This window comes from Pseudophryne corroboree, chromosome 2, assembly GCF_028390025.1.
Source record: "Pseudophryne corroboree isolate aPseCor3 chromosome 2, aPseCor3.hap2, whole genome shotgun sequence".
In the NCBI taxonomy this organism is placed as follows: Eukaryota; Metazoa; Chordata; class Amphibia; order Anura; family Myobatrachidae; genus Pseudophryne; species Pseudophryne corroboree.
Genome location: NC_086445.1, coordinates 249,405,264 through 249,421,610, shown reverse-complemented (window position 1 = coordinate 249,421,610; position 16,347 = coordinate 249,405,264). Strand labels below are relative to the sequence as shown.

At 44.9% G+C, this 16,347-nt stretch overlaps 1 protein-coding gene across 7 annotated transcripts in view; it reads right to left on the bottom strand.

Annotated features, from left to right (window-relative positions):
- SLC39A5 (solute carrier family 39 member 5) overlaps positions 1–16,347 on the bottom strand; it is a 126,249-nt gene that overhangs the window by 36,444 nt on the left and 73,458 nt on the right. For all 7 annotated transcript variants that reach the window (XM_063952646.1, XM_063952645.1, XM_063952647.1 and 4 more), the window contains exons 5-9: positions 11,707–11,887; positions 10,456–10,625; positions 8,924–9,070; positions 8,770–8,845; positions 8,111–8,167 (exon numbers count right to left, since the gene is read on the bottom strand). In XM_063952646.1, the coding sequence (XP_063808716.1) occupies positions 8,111–8,167; positions 8,770–8,845; positions 8,924–9,070; positions 10,456–10,625; positions 11,707–11,887 (631 nt within the window). The remainder of the gene's footprint in view (positions 1–8,110; positions 8,168–8,769; positions 8,846–8,923; positions 9,071–10,455; positions 10,626–11,706; positions 11,888–16,347) is intronic.

The window sequence follows — 16,347 nt, the reverse complement described above, 5'->3', positions numbered from 1 at the left end:
CTGATAGTAAATAATAGCAGACTCCAGTTGCGTATAGAGAGGGTTGCTGCTGCACACCATTTGCCCTATAGGCAGTGAACAGTGCGTGAGCATACCCATTCCTATACCTGGGTGTGAGATGGAAGATAATATGACATCTGCTATTGGATCTATTTCTGTGGTGAATCTGATGTTTACAGTGCAGATTCACACAAACAGAAATATGGGGTAAAAAGTACAACATGTTTGTATAAAAACCACATTGCACAGCTCTGTGAGTGACATTTAATGAATATCCCCAATCAGGACATGAGATATAGATTGGATATCCAGTGTGAATGTGCTAAGTCTTCCTGTGACCCCTGATGTTAGATACAGTGCAGGGTGACACTAAGGAAAGTACAGACATTTGATAAATCCAAGGAAAAAGATACCTTATGAGATCCTGTAGATTACTTGCTGGATGATGCTGCCAGTGGAGCTCGCCATGTGCACTATGTGAGCTCCAGGAACTTGTGCCAAGATGCGCGTTTCGCCAGGGGGCTTTCTCATTTGAGAGACCAGGAACAAGTATTGTCATACACATTGTGTAAAATAGTGTTTGTGCCCTTTAATGTTCACTCTGAAACTATATTGATTTTTGTTTTAATTATCAGTAGGCTGATTGCCCTAACACAAGAGAGTACTTATTCTTTTAGGCACATGACATGATTTTACTCTCATCATGGGTGCACTTCCACAGTGTTGTTTCCTTGTACATTTTAGGGCCTAATGCGGTGGTTCCCAAACTTTTTTTTAATCATGGTGCAATAGAGTATCAGAATTTTTTTGCGGCACCCCTAGGCCAAAAGTTTCTTTGAGAATTTTAGAAAACAATAATGAAATGATGTTTGTGTCATCCTTAGTTTCTTTAGTGTGTTGCTGGACAATATTTGCTTCTGTTTATCCTCAGATTTTATAATTGGCAGCCACAAGCACTGTTTTTGTCTATTACTTTGACCAACAATAGTTTGAATTGGTCCTGGACCACTAATCCAGAGCACCCCTGCTAGTGTCCTGAGGCACCCCAGGGTGCATAGGCACACAGTTTGGGACCCACTGGCCTAATGTTTTCTATATGTGGATTTGCCTGCCATGATCAAATCCCAGTGCTTAGAATTCTTTTTGCCCTTTCCTTGGTTTAGTTTTACCCTAACACTGTCATTCTTTACACTATCTATGTGCTGTTGCAGTGTTTACAGCTAGACACATATTGAGCTCTTCAGTAAGGTTAATGCTAAAAGAATACAGATTATTTGAGTGCTACAAAAATGGGTTGGTTGTGATGAAAATAGCATAGGTAAAAGTTTGCAAAGGGTGTAAAAGATGCGGCACTCAAGATACAGTCACGGAGACACAGTGTGTAGTCAGCGTTTCAGACCTTTATCATTTGTCATAAATGATAAAGGTTTGAAACGTTGACTACACACTGTGTCTCCGTGACTGTATCTTGAGTGCCACATTTTTCAAAGGGATCTGTATGTTGCCCGAGGGCTGTGATGAGGGCACCGGATCAAGTCATGTAGCAACTGGGAGTGCCGAGTCTCTGGAAATATTATATATATATATATATATATATATATCAGCATATTATACATAGTGAGTATATAACAACCTCTTAAATATTATCCTACAGTCTATTTCATTGACATATCTATATATAAGTTAATATCTGTATTAACTTATATAATACATTAAATAAAAAAAAAAAGAAAGGATATGACTGTATGCTTGCATAAGGTAGAGTTTGGCAAGCATATATCCATAACCCTTTTACTGTAAGCATAACCATATCAAATTACATTAAAGACATCTACAAAAACAAGTCAGATAAATATTGCTTGTGAACGCTACACCTGTGACTACGTTAATCAATCCAAAAATGTTTTCAGGTGGTTTCCTATCTTGTAAACATTACCATTTTATTTGTACCAACCAGAAACCATTCCACTCAATATGTGTTTGTTGCTGTGATGTCCTTATTATAATTTACTTTCATTTAAAATGTTGCTCATTTTATTAATTATTGAAAATCTTAGTGCGTTTAATATCACTACTCGAGTGACTGATTGCTATTATAACCTCATACAGTACTACATTTATCTATTATGACTTATATGTATTACGTTTGTGAGGATACGGATTCTCTGATCACTCAGGTAAACAGTTTAGTAAAGTGGCAAACGCCATTTATTGTAAATATACACACACAGTACACTAAAACAGTAACTATTACATGCCAGGATGGTATCTTACTTACTAAAGGTGCATACACACGGAGCGATATAACTGAGCGATTTTGACTATATAGTCAAAATCGCTCAGAAAGTTAGTGCAGATCGCTCCGTGTGTATACAGGCAGTGATAGCGATGCGCGTCCCCGCTAAGTCGCTATCGCTGGGAAAAATAGTCAGTGCCGGCAAGTCAATTTTGGCTATGTCGCTGGTAAAGTTAGTTAAAATCGCTAGAGGCCAGCGATTTTTCCCAGCGATAGCGATGTTGCAGGCGGCGGTGGTGCGGGCGGCGGCGGGTTGTGGCGGCGGTGCGGGCGGCGGCGGGTTGCGGTGGCGGTGTGGGCGGCGGCGGTGCGGGCGGCGGCGGGTGGCGGTGTGGGCGGCGGCGGTGCGGGTGGCGGTGTGGGCGGCGGAAATTTACCTTTCTCTTGCAGAGTTTGGCAGCGGAGCGGTACCAGTTTCAAAAATGGCGCCTCAGCGTCATTTTTGAAATTCAAGATGGCCGCCGCGAGCCAATCACGGCTCGCCGCGTCATCGCCCCGCCCCCTCCCGCTGACTTATATAAGTCAGCGCGAGGCAGCGGCTTTCAGTCCGACGGCGGAGGAGGAGCGGAGAAGAGCTCCTGAAGACGCCGTGGAAGTCCTGGATGGGCGGCGGCTATGCAAAAGAGCTTAGCAGCCGCCGCCCACCAGGTGAAGACGCCGGAGCAAGACCCCAGAAGCCCTGGGGAGGTGGCGCCCCCCCAGGTGAAGACGCCGGAAGCCCTGGGAAGGCGGCGGCCATGCAAAAGAGCTTAAAGGCCGCCGCCCCCAGGTGAAGACCCAGTTTAATAAAGGATTTTTAAAAGAATGTGTTGTGTTTTTTTTTTTATATTTTCTTTACAGGTGGACTACAGGTGCCAGCGGGCCCTTTATGTCCGGGCATGCTGGCACTTGTGGTTCTCCAAGTGCCAGCATGCTGGGGCAGGCTTGCTGGGACCTATAGGCCTCCTGTAAAGAATAATATTACTATTGAAAGGCTATCAGCCTCCCATCCACCGGCCCACGGATGGGGGGGGACAGCCTCGGGCTTCACCCCTGGCCCTTGGGTGGCTGGAGGGGGGGACCCCTTGATTTAAGGGGTCCTCACTCCAGTGTACCCCGGCCAGGGGTGACTAGTTGGGGGGGTAATGGCACGGCCGCAGGGACCAATATAAAAGTGTCCCCCGGCTGTGGCATTATCTCCCTGGCTAGTGGAGCCCGGTGCTGGTTTTAAAAATACGGGGGACCCCTATGTCTTTTGTCCCCCGTATTTTTTAAACCAGGACCGGACGCAGAGCCCGGTGCTGGTTGTCTAAATATGGGGGAACCCTACTCATTTTTTCCTCTGTATTTTAACAACCAGGACTGGCTCAAAGAGCCCGAGGCTGGTTTTACATAGGAGGGGGGACCCCACGCAAATTTTTTTTTTTTAACTTTTAGCTATTTAAATACCAGCCACCCTGTAAATTCATCCTATATATGACACTCATCCCCTTATTTAAATGAGATAGTCAAAATCTCTTGCATAGTTAGACAAAATCTCTGGTAAAGTTAGTCAAAATCTCCTACTGCCAGTTCAAGGGAAAAGTTAGTCAAAATCTCTCATAGCCAAAATCTCTCCGTGTGTATGCACCTTAAGTCCCCACAGTAGTTTAGAATTACAGTCTCCTGATGTCACATGCCAGCAGTAGTTCTGTGTCCCCTGGTCTTGGATACCAGCTCACACAGTGCCCTTTGCCACTGACAGCAACGCAATGCCTAGTCAGTGTCTCCACTCCAGAGATACATCCACTCTCTCTGTCCTTCTGTGTAGATCTCTCCCTCAGTGCACGTCCAGTAGCCTCTTGAAACCAGCGGATCCCAACAATGCTTCTAGGCCTCAGCACACTGGCAGCACTCTCTTACCAGTAGCTTTCAGAAGCCAAACACATCACTCCTCTCAGGCCAGGAACTTCCATGCACTCTCTGTTTCCATAGCCTCTGTTATCCTCAAACCTTTGTCTGTCCTACCATAAGGCGACACCTTCTGGCTCTGTATTGGGTGGGTTACATTAAAGGGGCTGACTACAGAACACTTTCAGATAGACCTACTTTCACATGCCCAGGCATGTCCTCTAGCACACAATAGATGTTAATTAAATGAACCTTAATTAATCTGATTGTGTGGCCTGGAATCCATTGTCTGGGGAAGAATGAGGGGGGTGTATGGACTGACATCTGAGACTGGCTGTATCTCCAACAGCAAACAAACAGGTTATCAAAGCAGTCACATAGGGGGGAGGGGACACACACATTATTTTACAAACTATAATACAATAACCAGTACATTCATATATATACATCTTCATATGCATTCTGTACAAAATATCAGGCTAGACATATTATTCCCTGATAAGCACAAACACATATAACAGGGGGATAATGTTTCACAATAATATGTGATGTCCAGTTCTATTGTGAATCCAGGCAGCATGCTGTATAGGTGATAACCAAGTTCTGTCCTGTCTCTTTACACTAACGCACTGAATCCAGAAACAGGCTGGCAAAAAGTACTCCTCATGAGCCAGCTGGGCTGCGTCCGTTACAGACCTCCCCTACTTTTTCCAGCCGCTGCGATTCAGTGACAAGAGTAACCCATTTGGGATGGGCAGACATCACATCTGGACCGCCTGGGTCAAACAAGTGTGGGCTTACGTTTCCATCTGGCGGTAGAGGGTCTGGGCTCAGCAGTTCACAGTTTTTAAGACCCCCTCCAGTATTCCAGGCACTGTGTTTAAACAGCCTGATTAGTGGTGGGTAACCCCTATCATCAGAGGTGCTTCCCTCGCCACCCTCCTTTTTGGGTGACAACACTCCTTTTATATTTGGCGCATAAGAGTGGGGAGTGAGCTGCATCAACAAAATCTGGTCTCTGGGGTCTTCACTCTCCCTCCCCAACACTATATTCCCTGGGAACTCCACCTCCATCACCTCTGGTGCATCTGGACAGTGGCTTGCCTCCCCCTCCCCCATTTTGAGAGACGTTACTCCCTCTACTTCTGAGGTATCACAGGGTAGCACAATCTGCATCACCAGCCTTGCATCAGGAAACCTGGCAGGGATAGTCAGTGGCTGGGGCCCTTCTTCTGCACTTAACCACTGGGATGAATTTGGCTGCAGGGGAGCAGTGAGTAACTGTAATTCTTCTCCACGTGCTCCCCCCTCAAAAGCCTCTACCCCCTCCCTTGGGTCTGAAATGTCTTCTACGCCCTCAATTGATAATTTCTGGGCCTCCCCTAGCATAGCAAACTGGACAGATGGTTCAGGTGCCACTGACAGACTAGACCTCACCTGCAGCGTTGAGTCCTCGGCCCTTATCAGCTCCTTGGTACCCTTGACACCAACATGTTCTTGGTACTGGCATTCATTCACCAGTTCCTCATCTTCCATCTCTGAAAATGGAAAGCTTGGAAGCTGCACTTCTCCCAGGTCTATTGCTGTATCAAGCAGATCACGACTCTGGGTCTTGTCCTCTGTGTGTGGTGCATTGAGCCCTCCCACCACAGGCACCTTAGCTGACTGGTTAGTACTTTGTAAAGGAATGCTATAACTCAGCTGTTCCTCAGATATTTCTTGCATAGAATAGCACAGAGTAGCATTCACTGCACTTACCCGCACAGTATGGTCCAGACTCCATGTACGCCTTTCTGGGGATAACTGCCTCCTGGAGTCATCCAACACACCTTGCTCCCTGGTCTGTTCACGCCACCTTAGAGTGGATTCCATCAGCCGACTGTTCGAGCTCTCCATCCTCTGACCCAGTCGCTGGCTTGGCAAATCTCCTCCATGCAAATTTTCAGACACCAGGTTGAGTTGCTGGCCCATTTCCTGGGGCACATCCTGATGGGACAGGGGAGTCTGTAGAGTATTGGACACTGTAGGACTGTTTTCTGGTAATCCCAGCATCTCCTTTATTACCCGCATCCGATCCTCGGGTGTCGCGCCATCTCCCAGCGCTTCTAGACGGGCCTGTAATACCTCCGGTGTCCTTTCAAACGTTTCTCCAACCTTCCCCTCTCCAAGGGCTTTCAGACAGGGTTGTACTAACCCTCGGGATCCCACCTCCGATCCTCCGCTCTCCCTGCGGTTACTGGCATCGAATGTCCCGGCTGAAGGTCTCAACCATTCCGTCACTTGTTCCTCGTCGTCCGACTCCTCAGAGTCCTCCTCCTCATTATCAGGATGTTCTCGATCCCATAGAACCAATCTTGCAATTAGGAATTCCTTTACATCCGTTACGGTCACCTTAATACCGCGCGCTCGACAGACCATATGCAGGAATCTCTTGTTGAGGTTTTTGTACACCTCTGTTTCTGCCTCCATAGTGCTGACTTTCCAAACGTACTAACAACTTTTCAGCAAGATACCTGGCTACTGTGTGCCAAACTGTTTACAAGGCTCTTAGGTGTACTCCGCTGACACCTCTCGCAGCCTTACCCAGGGTAAACTGGGACTGAGTGATCCCACTGCTTGCCACCAATTGTGAGGATACGGATTCTCTGATCACTCAGGTAAACAGTTTAGTAAAGTGGCAAACGCCATTTATTGTAAATATACACACACAGTACACTAAAACAGTAACTATTACATGCCAGGATGGTATCTTACTTACTAAGTCCCCACAGTAGTTTAGAATTACAGTCTCCTGATGTCACATGCCAGCAGTAGTTCTGTGTCCCCTGGTCTGGGATACCAGCTCACACAGTGCCCTTTGCCACTGACAGCAACGCAATGCCTAGTCAGTGTCTCCACTCAAGAGATACATCCACTCTCTCTGTCCTTCTGTGTAGATCTCTCCCTCAGTGCACGTCCAGTAGCCTCTTGAAACCAGCGGATCCCAACAATGCTTCTAGGCCTCAGCACACTGGCAGCACTCTCTTACCAGTAACTTTCAGAAGCCAAACACATCACTCCTCTCAGGCCAGGAACTTCCATGCACTCTCTGTTTCCATAGCCTCTGTTATCCTCAAACCTTTGTCTGTCCTACCATAAGGCGACACCTTCTGGCTCTGTATTGGGTGGGTTACATTAAAGGGGCTGACTACAGAACACTTTCAGATAGACCTACTTTCACATGCCCAGGCATGTCCTCTAGCACACAATAGATGTTAATTAAATGAACCTTAATTAATCTGATTGTGTGGCCTGGAATCCATTGTCTGGGGAAGAATGAGGGGGGTGTATGGACTGACATCTGAGACTGGCTGTATCTCCAACAGCAAACAAACAGGTTATCAAAGCAGTCACGGGGGGGAGGGGACACACACATTATTTTACAAACTATAATACAATAACCAGTACATTCATATATATACATCTTCATATGCATTCTGTACAAAATATCAGGCTAGACATATTATTCCCTGATAAGCACAAACACATATAACAGGGGGATAATGTTTCACAATAATATGTGATGTCCAGTTCTATTGTGAATCCAGGCAGCATGCTGTATAGGTGATAACCAAGTTCTGTCCTGTCTCTTTACACTAACGCACTGAATCCAGAAACAGGCTGGCAAAAAGTACTCCTCATGAGCCAGCTGGGCTGCGTCCGTTACAACGTTAATGAAGTATACTATCCTATATATTATATATAAAATATAAATCTTGTATGTGTTTCACTATTCTATAGACAAATGTCTCTACTTTATGCCTATACCACAGGAGTAACAAAGGGATCCCCAAACTGAAGCTTCCAGTCAGACACAAGCTCCCAATATTCGGTGAGAATCTTCTTGCATCAAGAAGACATTCTCAGAACTAGTACAAATTCCAGAATCTCCAATCATGTACTTACTTGTACTCATTTGTTTATCTAGTCTTAATGGGCGCTGCAGATCTCTTGTGGCGCCATCTAAATAAAGGAGAATAATAATAATAATAATAATAATAATAATAATAATAATACTACTACTGCTATGTGTCTTTCCAGGTATAGATAACCTCTCTAAACTACAACTTTAAATTGTAACAATCATTCATATTGAGGGATTGCGCATGACTTGTATTATTGTCAGACATGACTTTTCTACTTCTGTTAGAGTCAGGGCAAAATGTATCTAGGGGGTTATTCAAGTTTGTTAGCAAATCAAAAAAGCACACTAATGGGCCAAACCATGTTACACTGCAGGTGGGGCAGATGTAACATGTGCAGAGAGAGTTAGATTTGGGTGGGGTGTGTTCAAACTAAAATCTAAATTGCAGTGTAAAAATAAAGCAGCCAGTTACCCTGCACAGAAACAATATTACTCACCCAAATCTAACTCTCTCTGCACATTTAACATCTGCCCCACCTGCAGTGCACATGGTTTTGTCCAGTTGCTTGCTTTTTTAGTTTGCGAACGCTGAATAACCACCTTAAAACGGTCACTGTAATGTGTAATTGACTATAACTACCTTGCTTGAACAATCTGCCTTTCCATATGAATTCTCTAAATGCAGAACTCTATTACTTACCAACAGGGAGGCCAAGGTCCCATAATACTGTGGTGCAACCTTCATCCTGAATGGGCTTTTTTGTCCGAGGATGTTTCTAAAGGTAAAGCAATTATTAATACATACATTGTGCAGAGCATCAGCATGCATGTAAATCTGTTACGAGTCATGTCACCTTCTGCCTTCTCTGTCTCAGGAGACCTAACAGATTTTCAATGAGGAAAAGTACGTAGATTCCACACAGTACACACAACCCTTTGAAAACAGGTGCCATAGGGTGGAGTCCATTATGATGCTTATCCTCTGTCTGATCTTCCTGTGCCTGTAACAAGATCATAGTACATCAGGTATTGGAGTGTCAGTTCTCTTAACTACTTCTCTCAGCCTCAAGTGCTAAGAAGATGGAGAACTATCTCACATTAATTTAGTGTGTAATGAAGTTGCTACATATTCCTCTGTTGCGTGCATACAAAACCATATATTTTCAATGTCATGTCAATTAACTGGCAAATAGTCATTTTGTTGCCATTGGGATCAGTGATTTTCTATTCTAAGTTACCAAGGTTGGCTTCTTACTTGTGTGGCTGGGGGATCTGTAAATGTGCACGTGCACGGGTCACGGTTCTGAGCATGCATACAAATTAACAAGCTTGGCTGCAGCCCCTGGAAGCCGGGTAAAGTAGCCGTGATATCAGGGTAGTGGCTTCCTATTGGAAGAGCTCTATTCTCAACCACCATCATTAGGAGTTGCTATGAAAGCTATAGCTCTCACTGGCTGTCTGACACAGCCTCTTCCCACCCCACCTCCAGCGCTTTGTAGATATGGCACCAAACTACTCCCTCCAGTCAATGCCCAAAGCTTGTGCCCTCACTGCCATAAGCCCTGGGATTGTCGTGCACCCACCCGTCAGAAAGAGAAAAAGAGACAATGGCCAACGTCAGGCACAACATCTAGAGACACTAAGAATGACAGGTCTGTAATACTAGTCTATGTTCAAAAAGTGATATGTTGGTGCTGCATAAAAAAAAATGCTAATAATGCTATTGTGGATCCTATTATTAAGGTTTCTAAATTTACTACTGCAGCTCCTAAAATAACTCCCAGAAAACGGTCACTTGCAACCAGCACCCCCCCCCCCCCCTCCACCCCCGGAACGCCTCCCTCCTGTCAATCTTCTCACAGGGCAACAACGTGCCTGCGCATTGCGTCCACCGCGCATGCACAGTACCGACCCGTTTGCACTGCTGAGAAAAACAGCAGCGTGCGAACGGGTCGGAATGACCCCCAAAGTCCCACAACTCAGGCAGCTCGCAGGCTATTACATTTAGCCTAACAAATGGAACACAGTTTGCCCTGATAATTCTTGGTGTGATAAGTTATATAATGTTAGTCAATGCTATTGAGGATGAATTAAGCAGTATTGTATAAGAAAACGAGAAGTTCCAATTAATTAAAGGATGTGTATGTGACTGTAAAGTACAGGTTTCTGAGGTAATGTATGTAGCTTTATAGGATGGTTTAGTCATGGACAAAAACTCCAGAACATATTGAGCAGTGTCTTTATAATGAAACATACAAAGTCCTTATGGTATGTGCAACAAAGTAAGCAGAACAAAAAAATACAACATAGGCTATGCCTCTGCACTTTTGTGCTGTGAGATGTAATTATGTAATCCAATAATAAAGTTTAAGAGAAGAAGACATACATGTGGCAGAAGGTGCAATAAGGCATCACCGCAGAGGGTCCCGACAGCTAAGGCCACCAGGAACCTGAGTAGGTAGCGGAACAGCGGGCGTCTGAGAAGTGGCATAAAAGCCACAGCAAGAAGAGAAGGGGCAGTGATCGCTGTAACCGCAACTGCCCCCCAAGCCAGGACTGGAAGACAGAAAAGATCAGAATCACAAGGTGCAAAATACATCATGACTTTATAGACTGGACTTCTCGTACTTTGCTGTACACAGAACAGTGACAAAAAGTTACTCAAACATATCAGTATTCTGCCCATATTAAATATATCTGTTGTTAAAAGAATGGTATTACATTTATGAAATCTTGCGCTTGACTTGTATAAACTGGTCAGACAATGTAATGGTACAGTTTAACCTGAACATGTACGTGTCCCCCTCTGGGTGAATTTGCTAAAAAGTTCCGTAAAGTTGTGTCTATGTACACAGAGAAATACACTTACAGCACTATACAACTTGTGCTGCCTCAGCGATTAGACTTCTCTCTGGGAATATGTGTCACTCAGTAAGATCATCTCAGATCTAATTGGGGATTAATAAAAAAAATGATTGCCCATGTACCATACCTTTATTAAGACTATTGACTGCAACCTGAAGTTAGCATACCGTCAGGTTGGTCTTCAGTTTGCCGGCTGTCGGAATCCCGGCGCACAGTATACCGGCAGCGGAATCCCGACAGCTGGCATACCAACACTTTATCTCCCTCTTGGGGGTCCACGACCCCCCTGGAGGGAGAATAAATAGCGTGGTGAGCGCAGCGTGCCCGCAAGGGGCTCATTTGCGCTCGCCACGCTGTCGGTATGCCAGCGGTCGGGATTCTGGCGCTGGTATGCTGGTCGCCTGGAGTCCGGCCGCTGGCATATAATACTACACCCTACTTTTCTTACAGCTGGAACACAAATCCCTTAGGAAGGTGGTGATTATTGGCCCAATGAACCACCAGTTCTAGATGTCCCACTACAACAGCTTGTGAGCATGTGATGTTTCTAACAGGATAATATCTGAGTAATACAACTTTATCAGTCTTGGCAGGGGCAAATTTAGGGATCTGGCCGCCCATAGACACATTATCAGTCGCCCCAGCAACTATCATCCCTAGGCACGCGCCTAGTGGGAAATCCACCACTGAGTCTTGAGTCTATGGGGGACATTTACTAAGCAGTGATAAGAGCAGAGAAGTGAGCCAGTGTAGATTGTACTACATACTGTACCTGTTAGTAGTGACTGCTGGGATTGTGTCTGATCTGGGGTCAGCTGATCATTGTGCTGAATGCACACACCACTGTCAATCTGGTATAGTAATGCTGGGCACAGAAGGGTGAACTGCTGAGGTGTGATTTCTGACACCCATCCAAGGCCAAAGTTCAGGAGCAACTGTGTTACATTCAGGCACTGTAGTGGACATACACATGGCAAGTGATTAAGAGGAGCAAGGAAAACCATGAAGCAGTGATCTCCGCATATTATAAATATATATATATATATATATATATATATATATATATATAAATCTTTTCTTTTTTTTTACCAAGTTCTGGTTCACACAAGCTGGCAATACACACTGTAATTCAGGTTGGTTGACACTACTATTGAATAACCGATTCTTGGGACAATAAGGTCTCCAACACGGAAAGCTAGACACAGATCAGGCTCATTTAGAAGGAAGGACCAAAAAAACAAAAAACAAACCCATGACAAAAGTACAACATTCCTTTCCCCCAAAGTTAGCACATATAGGTCAATTATTACCCTTTATTAACATAGTGCCAATATATTATATAGTGCTTTGCAGACAATGTTTAATCATTAAGATCTAATTCTCTACAAATCAAACTCAGACCCTGATATCGACCTGTCAAAAGGCCTTTGGATTGTACACCCTTTGGACACCCAGAGGAAATGTGCAGTTTAATTTGCTGAATCCAATGCTGCCCATCAGTACAGTCATCGTTGCCTCTACCAGGCCTGAAGAACAAGCAGCACTGCAGGTTGCGGGTATGCACCGCTGGCCAACGCAGGTTTAAACCCTGAGGATCCCGCGGTTTGGTAACCTGGGATGGGCTTCCCTAGCTGGAAATTCTTTACCCAAAAGCAGACTCACCCTATTCTTCCTTCAACCCTGCATCCACTTGACAGCAGTTCTGTATTAACTTACCTATTTTCTACATTCCTTTCTAACTATATATTCTGTGAACTCTCATCAATGATTCTGGGGACCCAATTATCAATAACGACCTACTACCATACCACACTGTATATGCCCAATCTTGTTCGGTCTGGGAATATATAAAGTGTAGGGCCAAGGGAATACCTGGTGTTGTAGGTCTGGGCAAACGGAACCCCTCCAGTCTAATATTGACAGCAGATTCACCATCTAGCTCTCTCTCTCTATTAGGTTGATTCTTCAACTGTTGGCATCCAACCAGACTACTTACCATTTAAAGTACCGCTGGGGATACCCTTTTCATTACAGCTCACGCACAACGGCAAAAATTTCACTCTCCATAAACCGGCCTACCTTCCTCTCCTCGATCGTTCTCCAACCAATTAAGCTCCCTGACTGGGAATCATTCCATGGTCAGTTAGAGCTCCCACAACTCCCCTCCAAAGATGACCTTTGGCAACAACCCTCCACCTCGAGGACAAGGCGCAAATCCCCATTACAGTCTCACCTGCAGAAGTGCCTTGAACCTCCATTACAAGACTGATCGTTGCTGGAATATTACCTGCTTTCGGGGGTAATTCCAAGTTGATCGCAGCAGGAATTTTGTTAGCAGTTGGGCAAAACCATGTGCACTGCAGGGGAGGCAGATATAACATGTGTAGAGAGAGTAAGATTTGGGTGGGTTATTTTGTTTCTGTGCAGGGTAAATACAGGCTGCTTTATTTTTACACTGCAAATTAGATTGCAGATTGAACACACCACACCCAAATCTAACTCTCTCTGCACATGTTATATCTGCCCCCCCCCCCCCCCCCCTGCAGTGCACATGGTTTTGCCCAACTGCTAACAAAATTCCTGCTGCGAACAACTTGGAATTACCCCCTTCATTCTATGACATGGCTAATTAGATGCTTTTTTGCTTGTTACATTTTAGTTCATGGTTTGCTAGAGATGTCTATATTATATTTTTTCCCACTTAATGCAACGCCTTATAGAGGCTCAACTTCTACTGCTGTTTATATATGTTATTGGTTTAACACAATTACCGCTGTTTGTGTCGGGAATTTCCCTTACGCTAGGTATCCTGTTTGGTATCTGTTCATTCTCAATGTTATCCAAGTTAACTAAATTTGTCGTCACGGTCTCTGGCCCCCTTCTACCCCCTATACGCTGCATTTCCGATTTTATTGGACCATGAGTTGGTTGGAAACCACTCTTTGCTCAATTGCAGTCTATCTTTCATTACCACTTGTTTTAGGTTTTTGTCTTTTTGACTTATATTTCCAATGCACTACGTCTGAGTTGTTATTTCTTACTCTTCCCCTTCTTTTTCTTTTACTCACCATGGGAACCAGTGAACCGAACCTTTCTCTTGTATGTCCTCGTATATGCTTAATCCCATGACAGGCCACAACAATTTAAAGATCGTTACTTTAATGTTAAAGGACTAAATATACCAGACTACTTACCGTTACCTTCCTATTCTTTATTAGTTTTTGTACAGTCAAGATATTACAATACTTATGCATCAAAAGGCAAAATTGATTAGGTACTGAAAATTATTCTCTATCCGGTGGCAGTCTAAACCCCACGCTTCTACACACTTTATTTAGGTTTCTTACAAATTGATGCACTGGACAAAGGGGGTCATTCCGAGTTGATCGTAGCTGTGCTAAATTTAGCACAGCTACGATCATCTTACCAGACATGCGGGGAAACGCCCAGCACAGGGTTAGTACGCCCCGCATGTCAGTCCGGCCATCCTCGCACAAGTACAAAGGCATCGCACAGACACATCACTGCCCCGGGTTACAGTGGTTGCGTGTGATGCCCTGCATGGTCCGGCCACGCCTGCGTTGGCCGGGCCGCACCCCGAAAACGCCGGTTAACGCCGCCGTGCCGCCCCCTCCCACCGCCGTGCCGCCCCCTCCTGCCCGGCGAACGCCTCTGCCTGTCAATCAGGCAGAGGGGATCGCTAGGTAATGACGGACTTTGGCCGCCTGGCATGTGCCAGCGCACTGCGGTGCCGGCGCATGCGCAGTTCCAACCCAAACGCTGCGCTGTGAACAACTGCAGCGTGCGATCGGGTCAGATTGACCCCCAAAGTACTTCTCACAGAGGGACACATTTATTAAGCCTGGTGAAGTGATAAAGTGGAGGGTGATAAAGCACCAGCCATTTAGCTCCTAACTGTCATTTTTCAAACCCAGCCTGTAACATAGAATATAGGATCTGATTGGCTGGTACTTTGGCCCTCATTCCGAGTTGATCGCTCGGTAATTTTCTTCGCATCGCAGTGAAATTCCGCTTAGTACGCATGCGCAATATTCGCACTGCGACTGCGCCAAGTAATTTTACAATGAAGATAGTATTTTTACTCACGGCTTTTTCTTCGCTCTGGCGAACGTAGTGTGATTGACAGGAAATGGGTGTTACTGGGCGGAAACACAGCGTTTTCGGGGCGTGTGGATAAAAACGCTACCGTTTCCGGAAAAAACGCAGGAGTGGCCGGAGAAACGGGGGAGTGTCTGGGCGAACGCTGGGTGTGTTTATGACGTCAAACCAGGAACGACAAGCACTGAACTGAACGCAGATGCCGAGTAAGTCTGAAGCTACTCTGAAACTGCTAAGTAGTTTGTAATCGCAATATTGCGAATACATCGGTCGCAATTTTAAGAAGCTAAGATACACTCCCAGTAGGCGTAGGCTTAGCGTGAGCAACTCTGCTAAATTCGCCTTGCGAGCGATCAACTCGGAATGAGGGCCTTTATCTCCATCCACTTTATCACTTCACCACGCTTAATAAATCTGCCCCAGAGTTATGTATTATCCGAAACTAAAAAGTGTAAATATACACTATATCTTGTGTTAGAATTGTTATAGGAGACTTATTTGAAATTGAAACGTAGTAAAAGTTATGTTTTAAAGTTTATAATTAATCTTTTTCCAATAGCTATCTAAGAGTGTGCCAAAAAGAAGTCTTCTTTCTTGTTCTTTGTATCTCTATACCCAGTAAGCAATTACGGACTTCATGGTGCACCACCAACAGGCATTATAGAGACGGTTTCATTCAATTATTGAACCTATGCATGCTTCATAACCTGTGCGGAATCACACCAGCCCAGTGAACTCATATATATTATAAAATTTCTATTATTTTTTTCTGTCATTTATTTCGCTAGTAGATCTGAAAGCTCAAGTCAGGTCTTCAGTTCCACTAAACATACACGTACCAATGAGTCGCATCACATATTTGCAGCTCCACCAAGATTGCAGCTCCACCAAGATTGCAGCTCCACCAAAATTGTAATTCCCCTACCAGACAATTTTGCTGGGCAGCAGAGTGTCACTAGGGTGAAATTTTTTTAAATCATGGAGATAGGATGTTTTCTACTATAAGTAGTGATAGAAAAGCAGCCCTATCGCCACTTTTTCACAAATGTGTCCATTAATGATATGAATTAGAACAGCAGGCCTGAAACTGATTCTGATTCTAATTCAATGTTTCTGATCCTACACACGCCCCATTCTGCGCATGTGCAAAAATGTGTCCCTGTGGCATATGGGGGGTGGAGCAGGGGGCGAAAACCTGGACGGTTTTGTAGGCCTTCCAAGCCCAGGTTCTGCATTGTTGATCGCGGACTTCCTGGAACCAGCAGAGCAGTTCTGACTGTTAGTCTGTGTAAGC